The sequence below is a fragment of the Ochotona curzoniae genome, unplaced genomic scaffold (assembly GCF_017591425.1).
Source record: "Ochotona curzoniae isolate NIBS_2020 unplaced genomic scaffold, NIBS_Ocur_1.0 contig_523, whole genome shotgun sequence".
NCBI classification, from domain to species: Eukaryota; Metazoa; Chordata; class Mammalia; order Lagomorpha; family Ochotonidae; genus Ochotona; species Ochotona curzoniae.
In genome coordinates, this window is record NW_024466459.1 from 986,781 (window position 1) to 1,006,700 (window position 19,920).

The 19,920-nt window shown below is 59.2% G+C and overlaps 1 protein-coding gene across 4 annotated transcripts; it reads left to right on the plus strand.

Moving 5' to 3' along the window:
• The first annotated feature begins 579 nt into the window (after window positions 1–579).
• Window positions 580–17,906, plus strand: LOC121162465 (angiotensin-converting enzyme). 4 transcript variants are annotated; one of them, XM_040989464.1, is made up of 25 exons: window positions 580–849; window positions 1,329–1,496; window positions 2,021–2,114; window positions 2,564–2,707; window positions 3,117–3,308; window positions 3,699–3,796; window positions 4,136–4,308; window positions 4,662–4,885; window positions 5,149–5,293; window positions 5,494–5,592; window positions 5,793–5,915; window positions 6,263–6,474; window positions 7,105–7,241; window positions 7,897–8,055; window positions 8,299–8,386; window positions 10,035–10,178; window positions 10,372–10,563; window positions 12,081–12,178; window positions 12,325–12,497; window positions 14,311–14,534; window positions 14,800–14,944; window positions 15,226–15,324; window positions 16,528–16,650; window positions 16,916–17,103; window positions 17,290–17,906. In XM_040989464.1, exons 1-25 carry the CDS (start codon window positions 592–594, stop codon window positions 17,517–17,519), a joined length of 3,930 nt encoding a protein of 1,309 aa, XP_040845398.1. In that variant the 5' UTR covers window positions 580–591; the 3' UTR covers window positions 17,520–17,906. The 4 variants fall into 4 exon arrangements, with proteins under 4 accessions (XP_040845398.1, XP_040845399.1, XP_040845400.1 ...); XM_040989465.1 differs by lacking the exons at window positions 580–849; window positions 1,329–1,496; window positions 2,021–2,114; ... (7 more) ...; window positions 5,793–5,915; window positions 6,263–6,474 and adding exons at window positions 6,691–6,882; window positions 6,943–6,949; XM_040989466.1 differs by lacking the exons at window positions 580–849; window positions 1,329–1,496; window positions 2,021–2,114; ... (7 more) ...; window positions 5,793–5,915; window positions 6,263–6,474 and adding exons at window positions 6,691–6,840; window positions 6,904–6,949.
• Window positions 17,907–19,920: the final 2,014 nt, after the last annotated feature.

Genomic DNA, 19,920 nt, shown 5'->3' on the forward strand with positions numbered 1-19,920 from the left:
CCATTCTGCCCTCTCTCCGGGAACCCACTGTCCTCCCCGCAAGCCCCAGGTGAACCGCGGCCGGGCCCCCAAGCCCCAGGTGAACCGCGGCTGGGCCCCGGCGGCTTTCACCCCAGGAGGCCGAGTCACCTGCCCGCCCCCCGCCCCGCGCAGGCGCCCCCGCCACGGCCTGGCAGAGAGGCCGCACCAGCCCCGGCCCCGCCGCGCTCGCAGCGCCTGCGGACCGCTTCCCTGCTCGCCTGGTCTCTCCGGGGCGGACAAGCCTGGGGAGGTTAGGCCGCCGAGGGGAGCGGAGGCCGCCAGCCGAGGGGCTGCCGGCGCCCGGAGGCTGACAGCCCGGAGAAGACACCGCGGGCCGGGCGTGGACGAGCCGGGGGACCCCTTTCCGCTCCCGGGAGTCGCGGAGCCCGGCCCAGCCCCACCCCGGCCCGCGCCCCCGCCCGCTCGGTGCGGCCCCGCGAGGCCGGGGACTTTGGAGCGGCGGAGGAAGCGCGGCGGGGCGGGGAGCTGGGGGTGTGTCGGAAGGCGGCGGGGTTTTATAATCCTCAGGGCAGACGCGGCTCGGGAGGAGGCAGCGCCGCGCACCGCGCCATGGGGGCCACGCCGGGCCGCCGGGGGTCGGGGCCGCCACTGCTGCTATTGCTGCTGCTGCTGCTGCTGCAGCGACCGCCTCCCGCTGCCCTGACGCTGGACCCTGCGCTGCTGCCAGGCAACTTCACCGCGGACGAGGCCGGCGCGCAGCTTTTCGCGCGCAGCTACAACTCGAGCGCCGAGCAGGTGCTGTTCCGGAGCTCGGCGGCCAGCTGGGCGCACGACACCAACATCACCGCGGAGAACGCGCGGCGCCAGGTGGGACGCCCGGCCGGCCGGGGCGGGGCGGGGCGGCGGCCAATCACAGCCCCGCGGCCGGTGCCGGGCGGGCACGAACCCCGGACCCGGGCCCCCGGCCACCGGGAGCCCCGCCACCGGGAGCCCCGGCCACCCCGCCCCGTCGGACAGGGCGCCGTGCCCAACTCGAGGCTGGCTGGGGGAGCTCGGCCCGGGATGGGGAGAAGGCTGGGACCCCGGGCTGGGCAACGTCGTCGTGGCGAAGGAGGCCCCGCTCTGCCCACTTCTCCACTGTCCAGCCCTTGACCCTGGGCCTGCGTCTCTCCTGGTCCCACTTTGTCGCGCCCCTCCGTTTTCCTGAGGCAGATCCCCTTAGTGCCTCACTGGGGATGGGGGGAGGTAGGGATGGTAGCCCCTGCGGGCCCCAGTCTCCTCGGCCAGGGTCCTAGACATCCCGGATGGCCTCGCTTGAGGCCCTCCCCTCCCTCCTGTGCCCGCAGGAGGAGGAAGCCCTGCTTAGCCAAGAGTTTGTTGAGGCCTGGGGCCACAAGGCCAAGGAGCTCTATGAGTCCATCTGGCAAAACTTCAGCGACCCGGAGCTGCGCAGGGTCATCCGGGCGGTGCTCACGCTGGGCCCTGCCAATCTGCCCCTGGCCAAGCGGCAGCAGGTAGGCCATGGGGGAGGAGGCAGGATGGACTGGAGAGGGGCAGGATGCCTGCAGCAGGGAGAGACAGGCCCTGCGTTCCCTGGGTGCCCGGAAAGTGGCTGCTAGAACACTGGTTTTCCTTGGAGAGGGAAATGGCAGGGAGAAGAAGCTATTTTCTGCTAAAGCAGTCACAGGCAAGGGAGCCAGTCCAGAGCCGTCCCATAGGCAGGGCAGCTTAGGTTTGTTAGTTTCCTCGAAGAGAATGTGAGGGGTAGAGGAGGTTGCAAGGCCAGAGGACCAGAGGGCAGTGCCTGCCGGACCCAGCCTGCCCCGTCCCTAACTCTGGAAGCACATTTGTTCCTGCTCCGCAGCCGCCCTGTGTGCAATGGGGATTGGTGTATTAGGATTCTAAGCATCCTTGGTGCTACAGAATGACCTTACCTAAGCCTCAGCCCCTCCCCCAGTCTCCTGTCCCCACAGTGAGGATGAATGTGGGTCACCTCGGGGCACTGGCCAATCATACCTCCTTGTGTGTTCCCCACCAGTACAACTCCCTGCTAAACAACATGAGTGCCATATACTCCACTGGCAAAGTCTGCTTCCCCAACGGGACTGCCACCTGCTGGTCCTTGGATCCAGGTATGGTGCCATCTTTGCCTCAGTGGCTGGACCCTCCCGCTTCGCCCCACTGAGCCCAGAATGGTATGTTTATCTGTGGCAAGGGTATTGCCCTGCACGTGGGCCTTTGCCTGTCCCACCACCTTGGCCTTCCTGTCAGCTTCCTCTGTCCTGCCAGTGCCCACTTGGGAAGCAGGTGTAAGGTCAGTCACTCTGTGGGCATCCATGAAGCATCTGCCTGGGCTTTAGCCCAGCTTGGTGTCAGCCGCCCAAGACATCACTTTCCTGGGGTGGGGGCCCTGCCTGGGGGGCTTGCTTTGTCGCTCCCAGCCCCTTCCTGCCCAGCCTGCAGGTGGTCCTTGGCCTTGGGGAACTCATGGGAGTGGCCAGGACCATCGTGGGGGGTTCTGAGGAAGGCTACTGCAGACCCAGCACTCAGAAGTCTAACAGCCTGCACATGCATGTCTCAGACCTCAACGACATCCTGGCATCCTCGCGAAATTATGCCATGCTGCTGTTTGCCTGGGAGGGCTGGCATGATGCCGTGGGCATCCCGCTGAAACCTCTCTACCAGGACTTCACGGCCCTCAGCAACGAGGCCTTCAGGCAGGACGGTGAGCACGCTTGTCCCGCAGCCCAGCACTTCCCAGCCTCCCAGCCCGCTCCTCTGCTGCTGGCCCTGAGCCTCAGGCTGGAGCAACTGTGTGATGATCCCATAGCTGGCTGCAGGTCTCACGTGGGCCCACAGCCAGGCTGCTTTCCTACCCTACCACGCCCCTGCTGCTGCTGTGGCGCCTGGCCCCACGCCCACCATGCACTGCTCCCCTTCACCTCCGGTGCCCTTCAGAGCACATTGAATGGGACTGTGGAGCAGCCACCCCCACAGCACCCTTCACTGGAGCCAGGCCAGCCGCCAAGTCGTAGCCGGGCGTGGCGCAGGCCCCAAACTTGGCGCCTGAGCTCCTTGGCGGAGGCCCTGAGCCTGATGCCTGAGCTCTGTGGCCCCCGCCCTACCTCCGCCAGGCTTCTCGGACACAGGGGCCTACTGGCGCTCCTGGTACGATGCACCCACCTTTGAGGAAGAGTTGGAACGCCTCTACCACCAGATAGAGCCCCTCTACCTGAACCTGCACGCTTATGTCCGGCGAGCACTGCACCGCCGCTACGGGGACAGATTCATCAACCTCAGAGGACCCATCCCTGCTCACCTGCTGGGTAAGGACCTGACCCATCCCCTACACGCACATGTGTGGGTCACTGGGAGCCCCGGAAACAGGGGGTGCTTTGGTTACAGAAAGGTGAGTCACTTCCACACACAGGAGCCCACAGTCCTGGCTCCACCACACCACCCCACCAATCAGTAATCTTGTTATTCCCACTTCAATGATGAACACCCCAGGGCTTCGGGCTTTGAGGTGACCCTGCTGTCCAGGAGCTGGTAAAGGGACTTTTGGCTGCCGGCCCAGAGGGGAAGGGACTTGGAGGTGGCCAGCTCTGTGCTTGTCTCCCAGGCTGCAGCACAGTGGGATGGGACCCCAGCAGTGTCCCATCCCTGGGCAGTGAGCCTAGCTGCCTCACCTGGGTGCCTTCTCACCTTTCGTGCAGGGAACATGTGGGCCCAGAGCTGGGAAAGCATCTATGACATGGTGGTGCCCTTCCCAGACAAGCCCAACCTGGACGTCACCAGTACCATGGTGCAGAAGGTGAGCTGCAGGTGGGGAGGGGCAGGCAGGGGCACATGGGCAGGCAGGTGCCGTGGGGCCAGATGCTTCTGCAGTAGAGAGTGAATGAGCAGAAGCTGGGATCTGTGGCTGGGAGAGAGACCAGCCCCACCAGCCGTGCTCACTGATGACAACCCACGGGTGGGGAAGGTGAGGGCACCTGTAAGAAGTGGGGGCACAGGGCAGGGATACCCTTCCCTGGCAGGGAACTGCTCTGGGTTGGAGGGCGTGAAAACCTCAGACCTGCCTCAGGACAGCCAGAACAGGCTCCTGGCAGCTGGACCCTGACCCATCCCTCCTCCCCCACTCTACCCTCGCCAGGGCTGGAACGCCACAAGCATGTTCCGGGTGGCCGAGGAATTCTTCACCTCCCTGGGGCTGCTGCCCATGCCACCTGAGTTCTGGGCAGAGTCAATGCTGGAGAAGCCAACAGATGGGCGGGAGGTGGTGTGCCATGCCTCGGCCTGGGACTTCTACAACAGGAAGGACTTCAGGTCCTGACCGCCCACCCACAGGGGCTCTGGGAGGGGGTAGGGGTTGACCCCAAGGCAGGCAGCATCCCTGGCCTGCCTCTGTCTGCCCCTGCGTGGCAGTGGGTCAGGACTGGTCCACACCAAGGCAGTTCTACCCATGAGCCCATGAGGCCACCCTCCCTGGCAGCCTGCCCTAGGTGCGAGCTCTGTAGCCTGGAGAGGAGGTAGGCAGGGCCAGGGGAAAGGGTTGGCTTGCTCTGCCCAGTTCTTTGAGCCCTGGGCAGTCCCCCTGTTGGTCCTTTTGTCCCTCAGAGGCCAGCCTCCCCAGGGCTGCTGTATCCCCCACCATCAGCCTCGCCCTGTGCACACCCCAGGATTAAGCAGTGCACGCGGGTCACGATGGACCAGCTGTCCACGGTGCACCACGAGATGGGCCACGTGCAGTACTACCTGCAGTACAAAGAGCAGCCCGTCTCCCTGCGCCAAGGTGCCAACCCTGGCTTCCACGAGGCCATCGGGGATGTGTTGGCACTCTCGGTGTCCACTCCAGTACACCTGCACAAGATCGGCCTGCTGGACCACGTCATCAATGACACAGGTGTGGGAGGGTGGAGAAGGCCCTGCGGGGCTCCCCCCAAGTCCCCCCCCAGCAGGCAGGGTCAGGGCGGCGGGGTTGAGGGGGTATCTGCCATGACCCACAAGGTGCTCCCAGCCCTCACACCCCACAGGATGTTCCCCCAAAGAAGGCCTCCCATCTCCAAGGTGGGGCTCCGTGGCTGCCCTGCCTCACTCCTCCTCTCTGGCCCACCCTCTCCTAGCCATGCTCCCTCCTCCCTCTGATGACTCTCTTGTCTCCTGCAGAAAGCGACATCAATTACCTACTGAAGATGGCTCTGGAAAAAATTGCCTTCCTGCCTTTTGGCTACTTGGTGGACCAGTGGCGCTGGGGGGTCTTCAGTGGGAAGACGCCCCCTTCCCGCTACAACTTTGACTGGTGGTACCTTCGGTGAGAAGGGGGTTACTTCCTGCCCCAGTCAGTTCTTATCCCTCCCTCCCTCAACTCCCTTTTCCCACTCCCTTTCTCCCTTCCTGCTTAAAATCCCTCCTCCAGGAAGTCTTCCCCCAGGCTGGGAAAGGGTACACTTGCGCCATGGCCTTCCCTGCAAAACGTTAAGTGGCAGGCCCTAATTTACCATCCTCTTCCAGAACCAAATATCAGGGCATCTGCCCTCCAGTCGTGCGGAATGAAACCCACTTTGATGCCGGAGCTAAGTTTCATGTCCCGAATGTGACACCCTACATCAGGTACTGTTGCCTCCTCACCTCGCCTTGTCCCAGCTGCAGTTGCCTCCCACTGCAGGCAATCTCAGCTGCCCCATTCACAGGTTCCCCCCCTCCCTACCCTGGAACTGGGCTCAGTTCTCCCCTGATGCATGCTTTTAGGGTGCTGGGTAGCACCTAGACCAAGGACCCCCTGCTGCTGACCTACACAACGTACCTTGCAGGTACTTTGTGAGTTTCATCCTGCAGTTCCAGTTTCATCAAGCCCTCTGCAAGGAGGCCGGCCACCAGGGTCCCCTGCACCAGTGTGACATCTACCAGTCCACCCGGGCAGGGGCCAAGCTCAAGTATGTGGCAGGAAAGAGAGGGCATGTCAGGGGCAGCTGGTGCTTGGGTGGGAGCTCGGGGGGCTGGAATGATGTTAGCCACATTCCTCCTCCTCCTCCACCTCCACCCTGTCTCTCTCGTCTCTCTCGCTCACTCTTGTTCTGTCCCCCTCTCTGGCTTTTATCAAATATTTATTGCCTGGCATGGGGTAAGACACACGCCCCCTGCGATGCTCACAAAATCTCAGGCCCCGGAGTTTTATTGCTGAGATTCTTCTAGTCCAGGGAGGGGGTTTAAGCAGTTAGAGCTTGGGCAGGTGGGGGACTTTGGTGCAGCCCTGAGCCCTGGTGCCTGCTGTGCCCAACAGGGAGCTGCTGCGGGCAGGCTACTCCAGGCCCTGGCAGGAGGTGCTGAAGGCCATGGTGGGCTCTGACTCCCTGGACGCTCAGCCGCTGCTCGAATACTTCCAGCCTGTCAGCAGGTGGCTACAGGAACAGAACAAGCGCAATGGCGAGGTCCTGGGTTGGCCCGAATACCAGTGGCGCCCCCCGCTGCCCAACAACTACCCAGAAGGCATCGGTAAAGTTCCCCAAAGGAGAGTGGGGACCCAGACCCCAGGTTCTGGGTCAGCTCCTTCCCACCAAGTATGGCCTTGCACTGGGCCACATCCAAGGGCCCCCAGGGACAGGCTAGCCAGGCGTACTGCTCTCTGTGAGGTCACACTGCAGGCTCTGCTCTTATTGGCCAGGGTGTGGGGGGGTTGGGGAGGCTGCAGGGCTCTACTTTCCAGCGGCCATGGGCCAAGGTTGGGCTGCACCAGGACTGCCCAGCCTCTTCTTCCTACTGCTCTGCTGTGGGCATTCCTGGCTGGCCCCCAGCCAGGTGGCGGCACGGCAGGTGACAGCCCACCAAGGGACCACCAGCCAGCTGACCACCATCAGCCAGGCAACAACTAACAACAGCCAGGCAACAACCACCAACAGCCAGGCAACAACCACCAACAGCCAGGCAACAACCCTCCAGGCCAAAGCCCGTCAGACAACTCAGAGCCCAAGTGGGACCTGCCAGAGAGGGGATAGGGTTGGGCTGGGGGGGCTGGAGGGCAGGGAGGAACTGGAGCAGCAGGCAGGGATGGGGGATGGCTCCTGGAGGACCAGGCTGGGAAGAGGAAGGGCACATACCCCCGCTTCCTGCCACTGTGTCCTACAGACCTGGTGACAGATGAGGCCGAGGCTGGCCGGTTCGTGGAGGAGTATGACCGCACGTCCCAGGTGGTGTGGAACGAGTTTGCCGAGGCCAACTGGAACTATAACACCAACATCACCACAGAGGCCAGCAAGATTCTGGTAGGAGCCCCCTCCACCATTGCTGTGCAGGTGTGCACGGAAGATGCAGAGAGGCCCAGGGTTGGGTTAAAAGCCAGACACAATGCTTGTGCTCAAGGCCCGGACAGCATGTTTTTTCACTCCCAATCAATCTCTAGTAAGGGGATCACTGGCGTATAAAGAAGCAATGCCGAGATTGTTCTTTGCAGGATGGAGAGGCCCCATTTGCCACCCCTGTGAGGGCTTGCTCCTCCCCATGCCCTGTCACCCAGAGAAGGGTCGTTTCAAAGATCTGCCACACTGCAACCCCCATTCCCAGCACTTTTTAACTCAGCAGCCTTGCAAGATGGTGGGGTCATCTCCCCATCCCGCAGAGACCCCTGAGGCTGATAGTGACCACAGAGCTGGTGCCAGGCTGCCTCCAGCCCAGCAGCCCTTCAGACACGTGGAGGGCTCATCCTCAGCACCAGGATAGGCCCGGGAGGCTGGGCTGGCAGGCACCTGCCAGGTCCTGTATGCAGGGCCAGACCATGCAGTCCCACATGAAAAGGGACAGTGCAGGCAGAGGCAGCAACTTGCTCAAACCACCTGCCTGTCCTGCTCACTGCATCCCCCAGCACTCTCCGGCATCTCTTGCCAGAGGCCACTCTGGGACGCTGTCCCCTTGTGCCCTCAGCTGCAGAAAAACCTGCAGTTAGCCAACCACACCTTCAAGTACGGCACCTGGGCCAGACAGTTTGATGTGAGCAACTTCCAGAACACCACCAGCAAGCGGATTATAAAGAAGGTTCAGGACCTGGAGCGGGCAGTGCTACCCATGAAGGAGCTGGAGGAGGTCAGTGGCCGGCAGGGCCTGCAGGGCAAATATGCCTCCATATTGGGAAGCCAACCCACCCACAGCCTGGCCCCTCGTCCTTGCTTTATCCAACTGTGCCTTTTTCCCTGGGGACAGGCACCTCTAGAGTCCCCAAACAGGTCGCCCCTTTGGAGCACACACTCCCCACTCCTAGGGAGAAAAGAGGGCGGGGGGTGGGCAGGAGCCAAGGAGTCCTGCTCACTGCACCTTTCCCTGCTGCAGTACAACCAGATCCTGTTGAAAATGGAAACCATTTATAGCGTGGCCAACGTGTGCCATGCCGGCGGCCCTTGTCTGCAGCTGGAGCCTGGTGAGAGCGCTGCTGGGAGGCAGAGGGAGGCCAGGAAGGCGGTCGGGGGGATCCCCAGGGCAATGTCGGGGCTCCCCTGACCTGTGAGAGTTCAACACACCTATCTGTTATGACCTGTCTGTTGCAGCGGTTCTTCTGCCTGCTCAGGGCCAGTGCTGCCTCCTGGCTTTGCTGCCCTGCCCTGTCCAGACCCTCTGGTCCCTCCTGCTCCCCTACACTGGGCCTCTTAGAGCCCAGAAGCTGAGAGAACCAGAGGCCTCTGGCCCCCACCCCTCTTCCAGGGCGGCTCACAGCCTCCCCTTTCTGTCCTGTATCTCCCCACCCACGCTCACTACCTCTTCTTGTGGGCAGCAATGGGCCAGGCTGGCTGCCACCCTCCACTGTCCCCAAAATGTGCCATTGACCCCTTCTTGATCCTCTCCTTTGAAAGAACTCATCCTGGACACTCAGACGCCCTCCCTGCCCTCCACTTCAAGAGCTAGGGAGCTGGAGGCATAAACATCTCCGCCCAGAAATGGTCTCTTTCTGGCCCCCCGCCCAGCTCCCACGTTAGAACAATGACAAATAGAAAGGGAAATGGAAAATAAACAGGAGGGAGAACCAACTTTCCCAGGCCAGGGCTTGGCTTATAGGTTGCGAATGTGGACACGCACGCAAGGATGTGTATGTGTGCGCGTGCGCACATGTGGGCTCCTATGTGTGTACTCTCCATGGTGGAGACTGTTAAAGGGTGTAGCATTTGTACCCCAGATAGCCCCTCTACCTGGGGCTGAGCCAGATGCACCTGCTATAACCCTTGAACAAGGCAAATCATAGAGCAGGTGTGGTGTTAAACTCTCTGAAGTCATTTATTTTTCCAAGTGAAATGGGTGCAATTTCTGTGTAGAAGCAGACCTTGCATTGCATGTTCCCAAGTAGAAGGGAGAGAGCATTTGCCATAAGCCTCGCGCCCTCCTCTTTCATCTCAGGCCTAGGCCAGGCCAAGGAGGGAGACTCCCCAGGTAACACCACAGGCTGACATCAAAGACGCCTCATGTTAGGGTTGGGGGGGTCCTCACCCGGAGCAGCTTCCCCAGGACACGAGGCCAGGGTTTTCGGCTCCTGATACCCTCATAAGATTCATTATCCCCTCCCAGCCTTCACAGCTCTTATGCCCCGTTCACTGGGTATCCCATCCGCCCGTTCCCAGGGCCCTCCCACTCCTGTTGGCCACTCTCTGGGAGGGCTGGACCATCTCCACCTTCTGGAAAAGGGAAGAGACCGGTCCAGGGTTATTTGGAGCCAAAGGAAAGGAGAAGAGAATAGAGGGCTTTTGACCTCTAAGCCAAGGGGTCAACATGGGGAGCTCAGCACTTCCTGCCAGGCGTGGGGGACCCAGGTACATAACAAGCTGCTTGTGTGGACAAGAGACTTGTGGTCACTCACAGAGCTACTGACCCTTCAGGTGTCTGAGATGGACAGGGCACCTGGGAGGTCCCAGTGACCAGCATCCACCGTCCTCATTCGGCACCAGCCTCACTACCTCCTCGCCCACACTGTTTTGTTCAACTCTGAGATCCCTTTAGAAGCAGTTGGGATATGAGCCAAGGACTGAGGGGTGGAGCACAAGCCTTGCAAACTTGTCCTCCCTCCCCCCATCCCGCTGCAGATCTGACAAACCTCATGGCCACATCTCGGAAATATGACGAGCTGTTATGGGTGTGGAAGGGCTGGCGGGATCAGGTGGGCAGAGCCATCCTCCCATACTTCCCAAAATACGTGGAGTTCACCAACAAGGCCGCCCAGCTCAACGGTGAGTCCTTTGGCCAGGACCACTGCTCAGAACTACCTGGGAGGTCCTGTCTGCTCCCCAGCCCATTTGTGTTCTGCAGAGAGGAGCTCAGAGACACTGAGCCTGGGAAAAGATAGATCCTTGGCAGAGGCAGGGAGGAGGGGCCAGGAGGATGACCTGGTGTTGAGGGAGCTGGGCTGTGTTCCCCCTGCAGGCTACAAGGATGCAGGGGACTCCTGGAGGTCCATGTACGAGATGACAACCCTGGAGCAAGACCTGGAGCAGCTGTTGCAGGAGTTGCAGCCGCTGTACTTGAACTTGCATGCCTATGTGCGCCGTGCCCTGCACCACCACTATGGAGCCCAGCATATCAACCTGGAAGGCCCCATTCCTGCCCACCTGCTTGGTGAGGGCACGAGTTGGGGAACTAGCTCTAGCTGACAGAATGAATGGGCTGGGCGTCACAGTCAGAGAGGGGCAGGGCTGGGTTGGGGACCTCCTGTTAGCATTTGGAGCCAGGTCAGGTGCAGAGCCACATGATGCAATACCCTAGTGGGTAGGAAAAGAAGTTCATGATCTGAGGGCTGCAGGGGCTGGGAGCAGGGGACAGCATCATCAGTGGTCACTCATAGGTGCCTGAGGAAGGGGCCAGCAGTGGGCATGGGAGCCTGCTGAGGGCATAGCCTTGGAAGAGGAACAGTTTTGCCCACTGGGAGGGGAGGAAAGGCATAGAAGACAGACACCGTAAACAGACCAAGGGCGTCGGGATGAAGAAGTGTATGCGGAGAGCATGGTTGAGGTCCACGGCAAGTGCTGGATGCCAAGTTTTCAAAGGTTATATACTCACTATCCTGAGCGCATGGGGCAGGTGCAGTGGAAGACCAGAGGGGACAGTAGGGACTGCAGCAAAGTAGGTGCCCCGGGTTTTCTGTCCCTGTTGGGCCGTCAGGAACACAGGCTATGTTGTAAGCAGAGAGGCCAGATAGGGTCACAGGCTGTTTTGAAATCACAAGGGGGACTCTAGAAGCTACCTCTGATGTGGGTCTACTTCCCACTAGGCCTGGGGAGTTGCTGCAGTCCCAGAGGCCAGCCTGCTTTGACCTCTGTCTGGTGAGACAAAACCAGTGAGGGACACACACCCTCACTCAGTTGCACAGGGTGGCACATGGCCGAGCTGGGGCCTAGAAATCCTCCCTCATTGGGAGAGGAGGAGTCAGGAGATGCCACCTCATTGGGGCGCTCTCCCCAGCCCTTCTCCCTCGTTCCCCATTGCCCCTGTCCCTGTTCTCACTGACATGCCCCTAGACTCCACCTTGAGTCAGCGAAGCCTGACCTTTCCCGGCAACTGGTAACTCTGGCTGCAGCTCCCCTTCCAAGTCAGCCGCTCGTTTGGGGTCAAAGCCTCTTGCTTAGTTCATTCCTTTCCAGAAGTGCAGGTGCATCAGCCCCTCCTGAGGGAGATAGTTGGCTCTTGCTGGAGTGACCAACCACCCATGGCTGCATGAGTTGTCCTCAGGGAGCATGGCAGGGGCTGGTCACAACTGCAGCCTGCCATGGGGCTCCTAACCTCTCTGGACTCTATTCTGTGGTGGAATACAAGTTAATCCAGACCTGGCTGGATGCTCAGTGAGTGGGCAACAAGAGGCTTCAGGGGCCCACACCTTCCTCATTCATTTATAAACAGTTGCTGGTCACATTGGTCTAAGTGCATGTGGACGGTGAAGGCTACCTTGGTCCCTTGATGACCGTAGAGTTAGCAGTGACCTTGAGGGCTACGTGTGGCAGGCTGAAGATGCCATGTACCCAGTGTAGACAATAAAGGCCCAAGCGACACCCCTGGGATTGGCAGCACTAGAATCTGCCCCCCTGCTCTTGCCAGGTGGCACTGAGCCAGTTCCCTCTGCCTGCTCTCCCCTCTCCCAGGGAACATGTGGGCGCAGACCTGGTCCAACATCTACGACCTGGTGGTACCCTTCCCTTCAGCCTCCATGATGGATGCCACTGAGGCCATGATCAAGCAGGTATGCCCAAGGGTCCTCCTCCGTGGGTGGGGATGCCTCCCTGGGACCAGGAGAGGGCCCTCTGACCTCCTCCAGCTTGGTCTCTCGCAGTCCCCAGCTGGGGCCAGATCCGCCTCCAGCGTGGGCAGCACTGCCTCGGTTTGCAGGGCTGGACCCCCAAAAGGATGTTCAAGGAAGCGGATGATTTCTTCACCTCCCTGGGGCTGCTGTCTGTGCCGCCAGAGTTCTGGAACAAGTCGATGCTGGAGAAGCCGAAGGATGGGCGGGAGGTGGTGTGCCACGCTTCGGCCTGGGACTTCTACAATGGCAAGGATTTCAGGTCTGAGCACCGGACCCGCGAGCCCATCCTGAGTCCATTGGCAGCTCCATGGCTGCGCTTGCAGCCAGAGTGAGCAGACAGGAACCAGGAAGCCCCAAGGATCAAAAAGCAGGGATCCAGCTCCAGCTTAGCGCTGGGCTTCCAGCTGACCACATGAGGGTCTCCTGAGCTGCAGCCAACAAGGCCCCAGCCCCTTGTGAGCAAATGTAAGGATGCAGCTGCTTCCCCTGTTGCTGCTGATAGATGCTCAGACGCCATTTCCTGGTGCCTGACGTTCGGTTAGCTAACGTTGCTTAAAACACCATTCCCACAACTTGAGATCTAAAGTAAGTAAGTGAGCCTGCTTGGGTCAGGGATCCAGCCCTGTCCCGCAATGGTGGAGACCTCCCTCAGAGTTGTTGTGATGGATGGGATGGCTCAGCCTTGGTTCTGGCTATCAGCTGGGGTGCTTGGACCGTCTCCCCCATGGGGTGTGCTGGGGAAGAAGGTTCAGGCTAGTCTCATGCATGGAGTGTCTGGGTCCAGCTGCAGAGAATGGCTGGGGTGGTCAGTATGCACTCCTCTCAGGCTGGCTTGAGTTTCTAACTCCCCTCCTCCAGCCCAGCAGCATGAGCAGCCAGTCCCCTCTTCCCTGACTCCCCTCCTCCCAAAAGAACACCAGAGTGAAGACAGAAGCAGCTGTCTGTCTTAAGGAATAACTCCAAAGCCACCCAAGTCACTTCTGTCAGGTTTCATTGGCTAAAAGTGAGAGTCATGAACCCAACCCAGAATCCACAAAGGGAAAAAGACCCCACTTAATCAGAAGAAGCGATGAAGACACCCAAACTCTCGGGTCCCCTGGGTGGCAGCAGCAGGGCTGAGAACAGACTGAGTCTGAGGGGTGGCAGCTCTCATGGGCCCTTTGCTGGAACCTAATCTCTAGCTGACCAGGCCGCTGGGCAGTTCATTCCCTTCTCTGATGAGAATGATAGAAACATGGGACCAGGGGCTGGCCTGGGACCGTGGGTTTAAGGCACTGCTTGGGTTTCAGTCCGCTGCCTCTACTTCCAGTCTAGCTTCCTGCTAACGTCCCCAGGAGCTAGCCCACCAGTGCCCAAGCACTTGGCTCCCTGCTGCCACATGCGAGAGTCCTGCATGGAGTTCCCAACTTCTGCTTTTGGCCTGGCCACTTTTAGCATCGGGAGCATTTACGAAGTGAATCAGTAGCTGGAAGATCTCTCTCTCTCCTCTCTCTGTCTCATTACATACTAGATAGATACATGCATACAAGCATAGATAATTCTTGGAGGAGAGAGATGAAGCTCAACAGAGGAGGTGAATGCTTCTATCCCAGGTAGCTGTAGGCTGGCTGCTGCTGTAGAATCCTATGGGTAAATCTGCACCTGCTTGCCAATGTTGGGCTTGCGAGCTGCAGAACATCCTGGACACTATGTGTGCTTCTAGAAGCTTCAATGTTGGAGAGATGGATTTGTGCGTGGGCAACCACAGGACACAGTCCTTCTAGAAAAAGCACAGCTGAGTGTGTGTGTGTCACTGCAGCAAATACCTTATGCAGTCAGAGCATGGCAGGTGGTGTGGACTGGAGCAGCTGAGAAAAATCAGACACAGAGGAGTGGCTATAGTGACCTCAGGAACCTTCCAGTCACCAGCTTCCATTTTTCTCGGGCCCACTCGGTCTTCCTTCCCCCACCTTCCCATGTGGGGTGCTCCCTACACACACAACCGAGCTGAGCTCAGCTCCACGTGTGGCGCCTCTGCCTCCTGGCTCCTCACTGTCTGTCTGCCAACACCCTTGCCCTCCTCTTGTGTCCAGGATCAAGCAGTGCACCACGGTGAACATGGAAGAGCTGATCGTGGCTCACCACGAGATGGGCCACATCCAATACTTCATGCAATACAAGCATTTGCCTGTGGCGTTGCGGGAGGGCGCCAACCCTGGCTTTCATGAAGCCATGGGGGATGTGTTGGCCCTCTCGGTGTCCACACCCAAGCATCTGCACAGCATCAACCTGCTGGACAGTGAGGGCATTGGCTACGGTGAGGGAAGTGGGAGGCCCTAGTGGGTGGAGGGCTGACAAGGGACAGCACCCTGGGAAGGAGGGCAGGGTGCAATCGGTGGCCCATGGGACAGGTTAGGGATGGTGGAAGGGAGCCTGGGGCAGGAAGACACACAGGTCACCCCAAGAGCCAGATCAGAGCCCAAAGAGGTGCTGCATCTGCTCCCTCCTCTACCATCACACATCAGGGCTACACTTGTAGGGTCCAGTAAGCAGCCTGAGACCCAGCCCCGTTCCCTTGACAGAACACGATATCAACTTTCTCATGAAGATGGCACTCGACAAGATCGCCTTTATCCCCTTCAGCTACCTCGTCGACCAGTGGCGCTGGCGAGTGTTTGACGGAAGCATCACCAAGGAGAACTACAATCAGGAGTGGTGGAGCCTCAGGTTTGTGTGCGCGCAAGGTGCCCAGGTCTGTGTGCATGATGTATGCATATGAAGGTGTCTGTATGAAGCGTGTGTGTGTGCCAGTGCCTGTGTTTGCACGTGACGTTGAACGCGTGTGTATATGTGAGTGATGGAGTTATACGAGGTGGCCGTTACTTAGCCTGGAGAAATAAGGATGTGATGACCCCAAGTCTAAGAACTATTCTTCCAGTCAAAAAATGCCTCCTCTGGCTCAGTTGTTTCCAAACTCTCCCTCCAATATGTCTTCCCCCTACCAACAGGCTGAAGTACCAGGGCCTCTGCCCACCAGTGCCCAGGTCTCAAGGTGACTTCGACCCAGGGGCCAAGTTCCACATTCCTTCCAGTGTGCCTTACATCAGGTAGGAGTTGGAGGGGAGCGGGTGCGCCCCAAGCAGGTAGGGCGTGCAGCTGCAGGTTGCATCATGGCCAGGACAGCCCCTCACTGCCACAGCACTGCTTCTGCAGACCTTTCTGCAATGGTCTCCACCATCCAAAAAGTTGAAAACAGCAACTCAACCTAATTGCTAACTAATGGTTCACTGCTGGGCAGTTAAGATTAACCATGGCACCTCGCCCGAGCATGATCGTTTTGTTTCGTTTTGTTTTGAAAACAAAGTTGTGATCCTAGTCGTAGTCTTGAACATGTTGCCTGTTGTGAAATTTGAGTTGTGTCCAGAAGCCCCTTTGTGTATGAAACTCAGGGTAATGATCGGCAGGCAGGTTACTAGGGGCGTGGCTACAGCATGTGGGGTGGGACAAGGGGGAGCATTTGGGGCAGACAGGACTGGGTTTCAGCCTCCCCTCCACTGCTTCATTTCCTTAAACAAATTCCCTGTGTCTGTGATCACCCAAGTCCTCACCAGTGCCTCCCACTTCTCAGGTGGTCACAAGGACCAACTTCTTGGCATACTCTCCTGTGGTCACTGGGTTTGAGACTCAGACAGTTATGACATGACTGGTCAGGGGGACCCCTTCCCTCCCAGATGCTATTGGAGGGCACCTGCTGAGAGCTAGGAGGGTGGGAGAAAGGGCGTCCCTCTAGGGAGGTTAGAAACTGAGACAACCTCAGAATAAAGTGCCAAGTGCTGCTAGGAGTTGAGGGCCTGAGAGGGCCACCCCAGGAGGGCCGTGGAGGCTGTGGCCGTCTCTAGCCCCCGCCGTCTGTGGTTCCTATGGAGGCAGGGCTCCTGCCCTTGACCTGGTTGGATTTCTCCCCTGGAATGCCCGCCGCTTAGAATAGGGTCGACTGGACTGATTCCCTGCTGTGTGACCCATTCTGCCACTCTGGCCTCTCCTGGCAGACACCGAGCTGTAGGCACCTCCCTGCCTCAGAAGCAACCAGCCCCTCCTTATCTGTCCTCATCTGCAGCTGTTCCCAGGGCCCTCTCAGATGACAAGACAGCCTTAGGGGTTCGGGGGTAGCCACACAGGCACAGCAGTGGCGAGACATGAATTGGGGCTGGGCTGTACCCCACATCTGCTGGGCCCCCATGTGACCATCAAAGGCAGGAGGACTTGGTGCTGCCTCTGCCCCCAAACACCTTGCCTTCCCTCCATGGCAGGTACTTTGTCAGCTTCATCATCCAGTTCCAGTTCCATGAGGCGCTGTGCCAGGCAGCCGGCCACAAGGGCCCACTGCACAAGTGTGACATCTACCAGTCCAAGGAGGCAGGGAAGCGCCTGGCGTGAGTCTCCTGGGCCTCCTTTGACTGACCCCACCCCCACCCTGCTTTCCTCCGCTGGGGGCTGCTCTGGGTGTACCTCCCATATCGGCCTCCCAACAGGAGCCTGTGTGTGCCAAGCTTAATGCTCCTTCTCCCTAAAGGACTCAAGTTCTCCCCAACCACCCCTACCCCACTTGGGCCCTCCTAATCTCAAAGGTAATGGAAGAGGGTAGATACCAGGCTGGGGAAGGAAGGGCCATGGCCCTCTGACTCGGTTTCTCCCCAGGGATGCCATGAAGTTGGGCTTTAGCAAGCCGTGGCCAGAAGCCATGAAGCTGATCACGGGCCAGCCCAACATGTCAGCCTCGTCCATGATGAACTACTTCAAGCCCCTGATGGACTGGCTCCTCACTGAGAATGGGCGGCATGGGGAGAAGCTGGGTTGGCCGCAGTACACCTGGATGCCAAACTCTGGTACCACCACCCGCCCCACCTCCAGCCCCTGGGCCGGCCCCCTGAGCTTGCGCAGGCCTGAGCCCACCCGTCCCCAGGCCAGGCAGGCGGCGGTGTGACCTCAGCAAGTGCAGGGAAGCCAGACCTCATGGGCCAGCCACCGTCGCCTTGCCCACCACGGCCCTGTCTCCTTGCTTCCTCGCCCAGCTCGCTCGGAAGGCTCCCTCCCGGATTCCGGCCGCGTCAACTTCCTGGGCATGAACTTGGACGCGCAGCAGGCCCGCGTGGGCCAGTGGGTACTGCTCTTCCTGGGTGTCGCCCTGCTCGTGGCCAGCCTGGGCCTCACCCAGCGGCTCTTCAGCATCCGCTACCAGAGCCTCCGCCGGCCCCACCGCGGGCCCCAGTTCGGCTCCGAGGTGGAGCTGAGACACTCCTGAGACGACCAAGCTGGGAAGGCCGGCTGGGGTGGCGGGCAGCAGGCCGGAGATGTGCCCCCAGCCCGCCCTCCTCCTCTTTATCCTCCTCTTCCTCCTCTTACCCCGTCTACTCCCAACCTCTCCTTCGCATTCTACAGACACCTAGCCACCCACCGTGACGCCCCCCATGGGTCTCTGTGGATACAATTAAAGGCCCTGCCCTCCCACCTGAGTCTGTGTCACTCAGCAGGAAGCCGGGGCAGGGACTGGGGGCGGGCTGCCCTCCTGCCTCTTCCCCAGCAACCTCCCTTTACTGGGCTGCTGCCTCCATCTTTATCCACAAAGAGACCGGGGTATCTCCCAGCTTTGTCTCGGCCCTGTGCCCTCCTTCCATGGAGCACAGTGACAGCTGACCAGTCCTGCCCACCCAGGCACAAAGCTGGAGGGAGGAGCGGGAGGCTCTGGGGAGCCGACTCCCATGCTGCCAGCCTCACGTGTGCCCTTCCTGATGATTAACCACCCCCAGCTCCCCCAGCTGTACCCATGAATGTCCAGGCACACCCCCCTCCACATGAAGGCTGTCAACCACCCTTGGCCATCTGCATTGAGCATACGGAACAGGCCTGGGGCCCTCTGGAGCCTGCCTCAGGCCAGCGTCCACACAGCCAGGCGAGCCCGAACAGCAGAACCCCTCAGCAGCCTGAGCCCGTGCAGGGAGAAACTGCCCAAGCCACCTGTTGCTCTGCAGGAGGCCAGTGTGGCCAGACGGGCAGGTGGGCGTTGCCTTGAGGGGCATTTTTGTGACTTGTGTCTTCAAGGTTCTGTAGAAAATTTAGAAAACACACAACACTGTAAAGAAAAATAAAAGCCGTTTATATCAACATGAGGGATCAGCACTGTGGACATGTTTATCTTTCCAATCTTTCTAAATGACAGGGAGAGACAGAGAGCACTTTCATTCACTGGTTCATTCAGCAGCCATGGCTGAGCCAGACCAAAACAACCAACCAGGAATGGCACCTGAACCTCCCCCGTGGCTGCCAGGGGCCCTAGAACTTGGACTATCACCTGCTGCCGCCCAGGAAGTGTTAGGGAGAGCAGATTGGAAGCGGGGGAACCAGGCATTCGATATGGGTTTGAGCTCTGCACCACAGCCCTCCAGCCCTTGTCCCTCCACTCTGTAAGTGGGATCATGCCCCATCTGCAGTTTGCGTATCACATCAGCCAACAGCCTTGGCTCTGTTTGACACGCATTTGAAGTCACACCTAGAACCTGGCCAGAGGGAAGTTCATCCAGTTTTCCAGAGCCAGGCTGGCCCCTCAGAGCCCTTGGTTCTGAACCTCCTCTGGGCTTTGCTGATGCTTTAACCATAGTTGTATCCATCCCCCAAACATCTGTCTCCTGGGTTACCCTAGTCTCCAGTTTGTACCCCCTCCAGTCTCTAGCCATTGTGTGTGTGCTCATGCAGGCATGTGCCGTGCCGCAGGGTGTGGAGCTGAGCTATTTTGGATTACACGAGTGGAAATTTACAATGAAGGAAGACAATGGTGTTTATAAACACGTCTCTACCCCCAAAGGCTGCTTTCACAACCATTCCCCTACCACACACAGGTCATTGTCACAAAATGTTCTTTCCTATGTGTGAACCGTGGAGCCTGTCAGAACCCTTGGGCTGTTTGAGGTTACCAGCCCTCAATACCCAAAGACCCAAGCTGTAGACTGCCAGCTAAGAGGAAGTTGGCAATTCACTGCAGCAGCCCGAGCAGCCTTGACCATTAGATTTTGACAATACTGCCATGGCTCAGGCTCCTGGCTTTGCCTCCTTTGGGGGAGTGTGGGGAGGCCAGGTTTACCTGCATGGTAGCAGAGGAAGTGGACAGCAGGAGGAGGGGCCTGGCCAGCTGTCTCTACCAGTGATCCTGACACCTGAGCCTTTTCCCCACGCTGCACCTGTTGGTGGTACTGTTCTGTGATCAACTCTTCCCCAGGCCAACCCTGGGGGAGGGGGAGGGGACTGGACAATTCTCTCATTCTCTTCAACCCTCTGCTGGTCCTCCACCATTTTCTAACTGCCCAGTCCCCCCACCACAATCTGGCTTTACTGTGAATGAATCACCATGTCAGCCCCTCTGTTTAATTTTTGAGGAAATGCCACTCCTTTCCACAGCAGCTATGCTATTTGACATTCCCATCAGTGGTGCCAAGAGGCTCCAAGTTCCTGCATGTTGGCCAAATTTGTTTTCTACGTTGATATTAGCTACCCTAACGGGTGTGAAGGAACATGCCACTGCGTGCACAACGTGCTGGGTTGTACATTCCAGGAGGTGAGTGCCCTTGCATGTCCTCTCTCACATGCTCAGTGCTGCTCCCAGACCATCTTCAGTGAGTTGTGTACTCAAGTCCCTTACCCCCTTTGCCTGC

What these genes read in the sequence shown, in the direction of transcription:
- LOC121162465 (XM_040989464.1), top strand. Translation starts at nt 592, where the DNA reads ATGGGGGCCACGCCGGGCCGCCGGGGGTCGGGGCCGCCACTGCTGCTA. An exon ending in CATCCCTGCTCACCTGCTGG is followed by an intron (nt 3,309 to 3,698) that starts GTAAGGACCTGA and finishes CCTTTCGTGCAG; the next exon opens with GGAACATGTGGGCCCAGAGC. An exon ending in TTTGACTGGTGGTACCTTCG is followed by an intron (nt 5,294 to 5,493) that starts GTGAGAAGGGGG and finishes ATCCTCTTCCAG; the next exon opens with AACCAAATATCAGGGCATCT.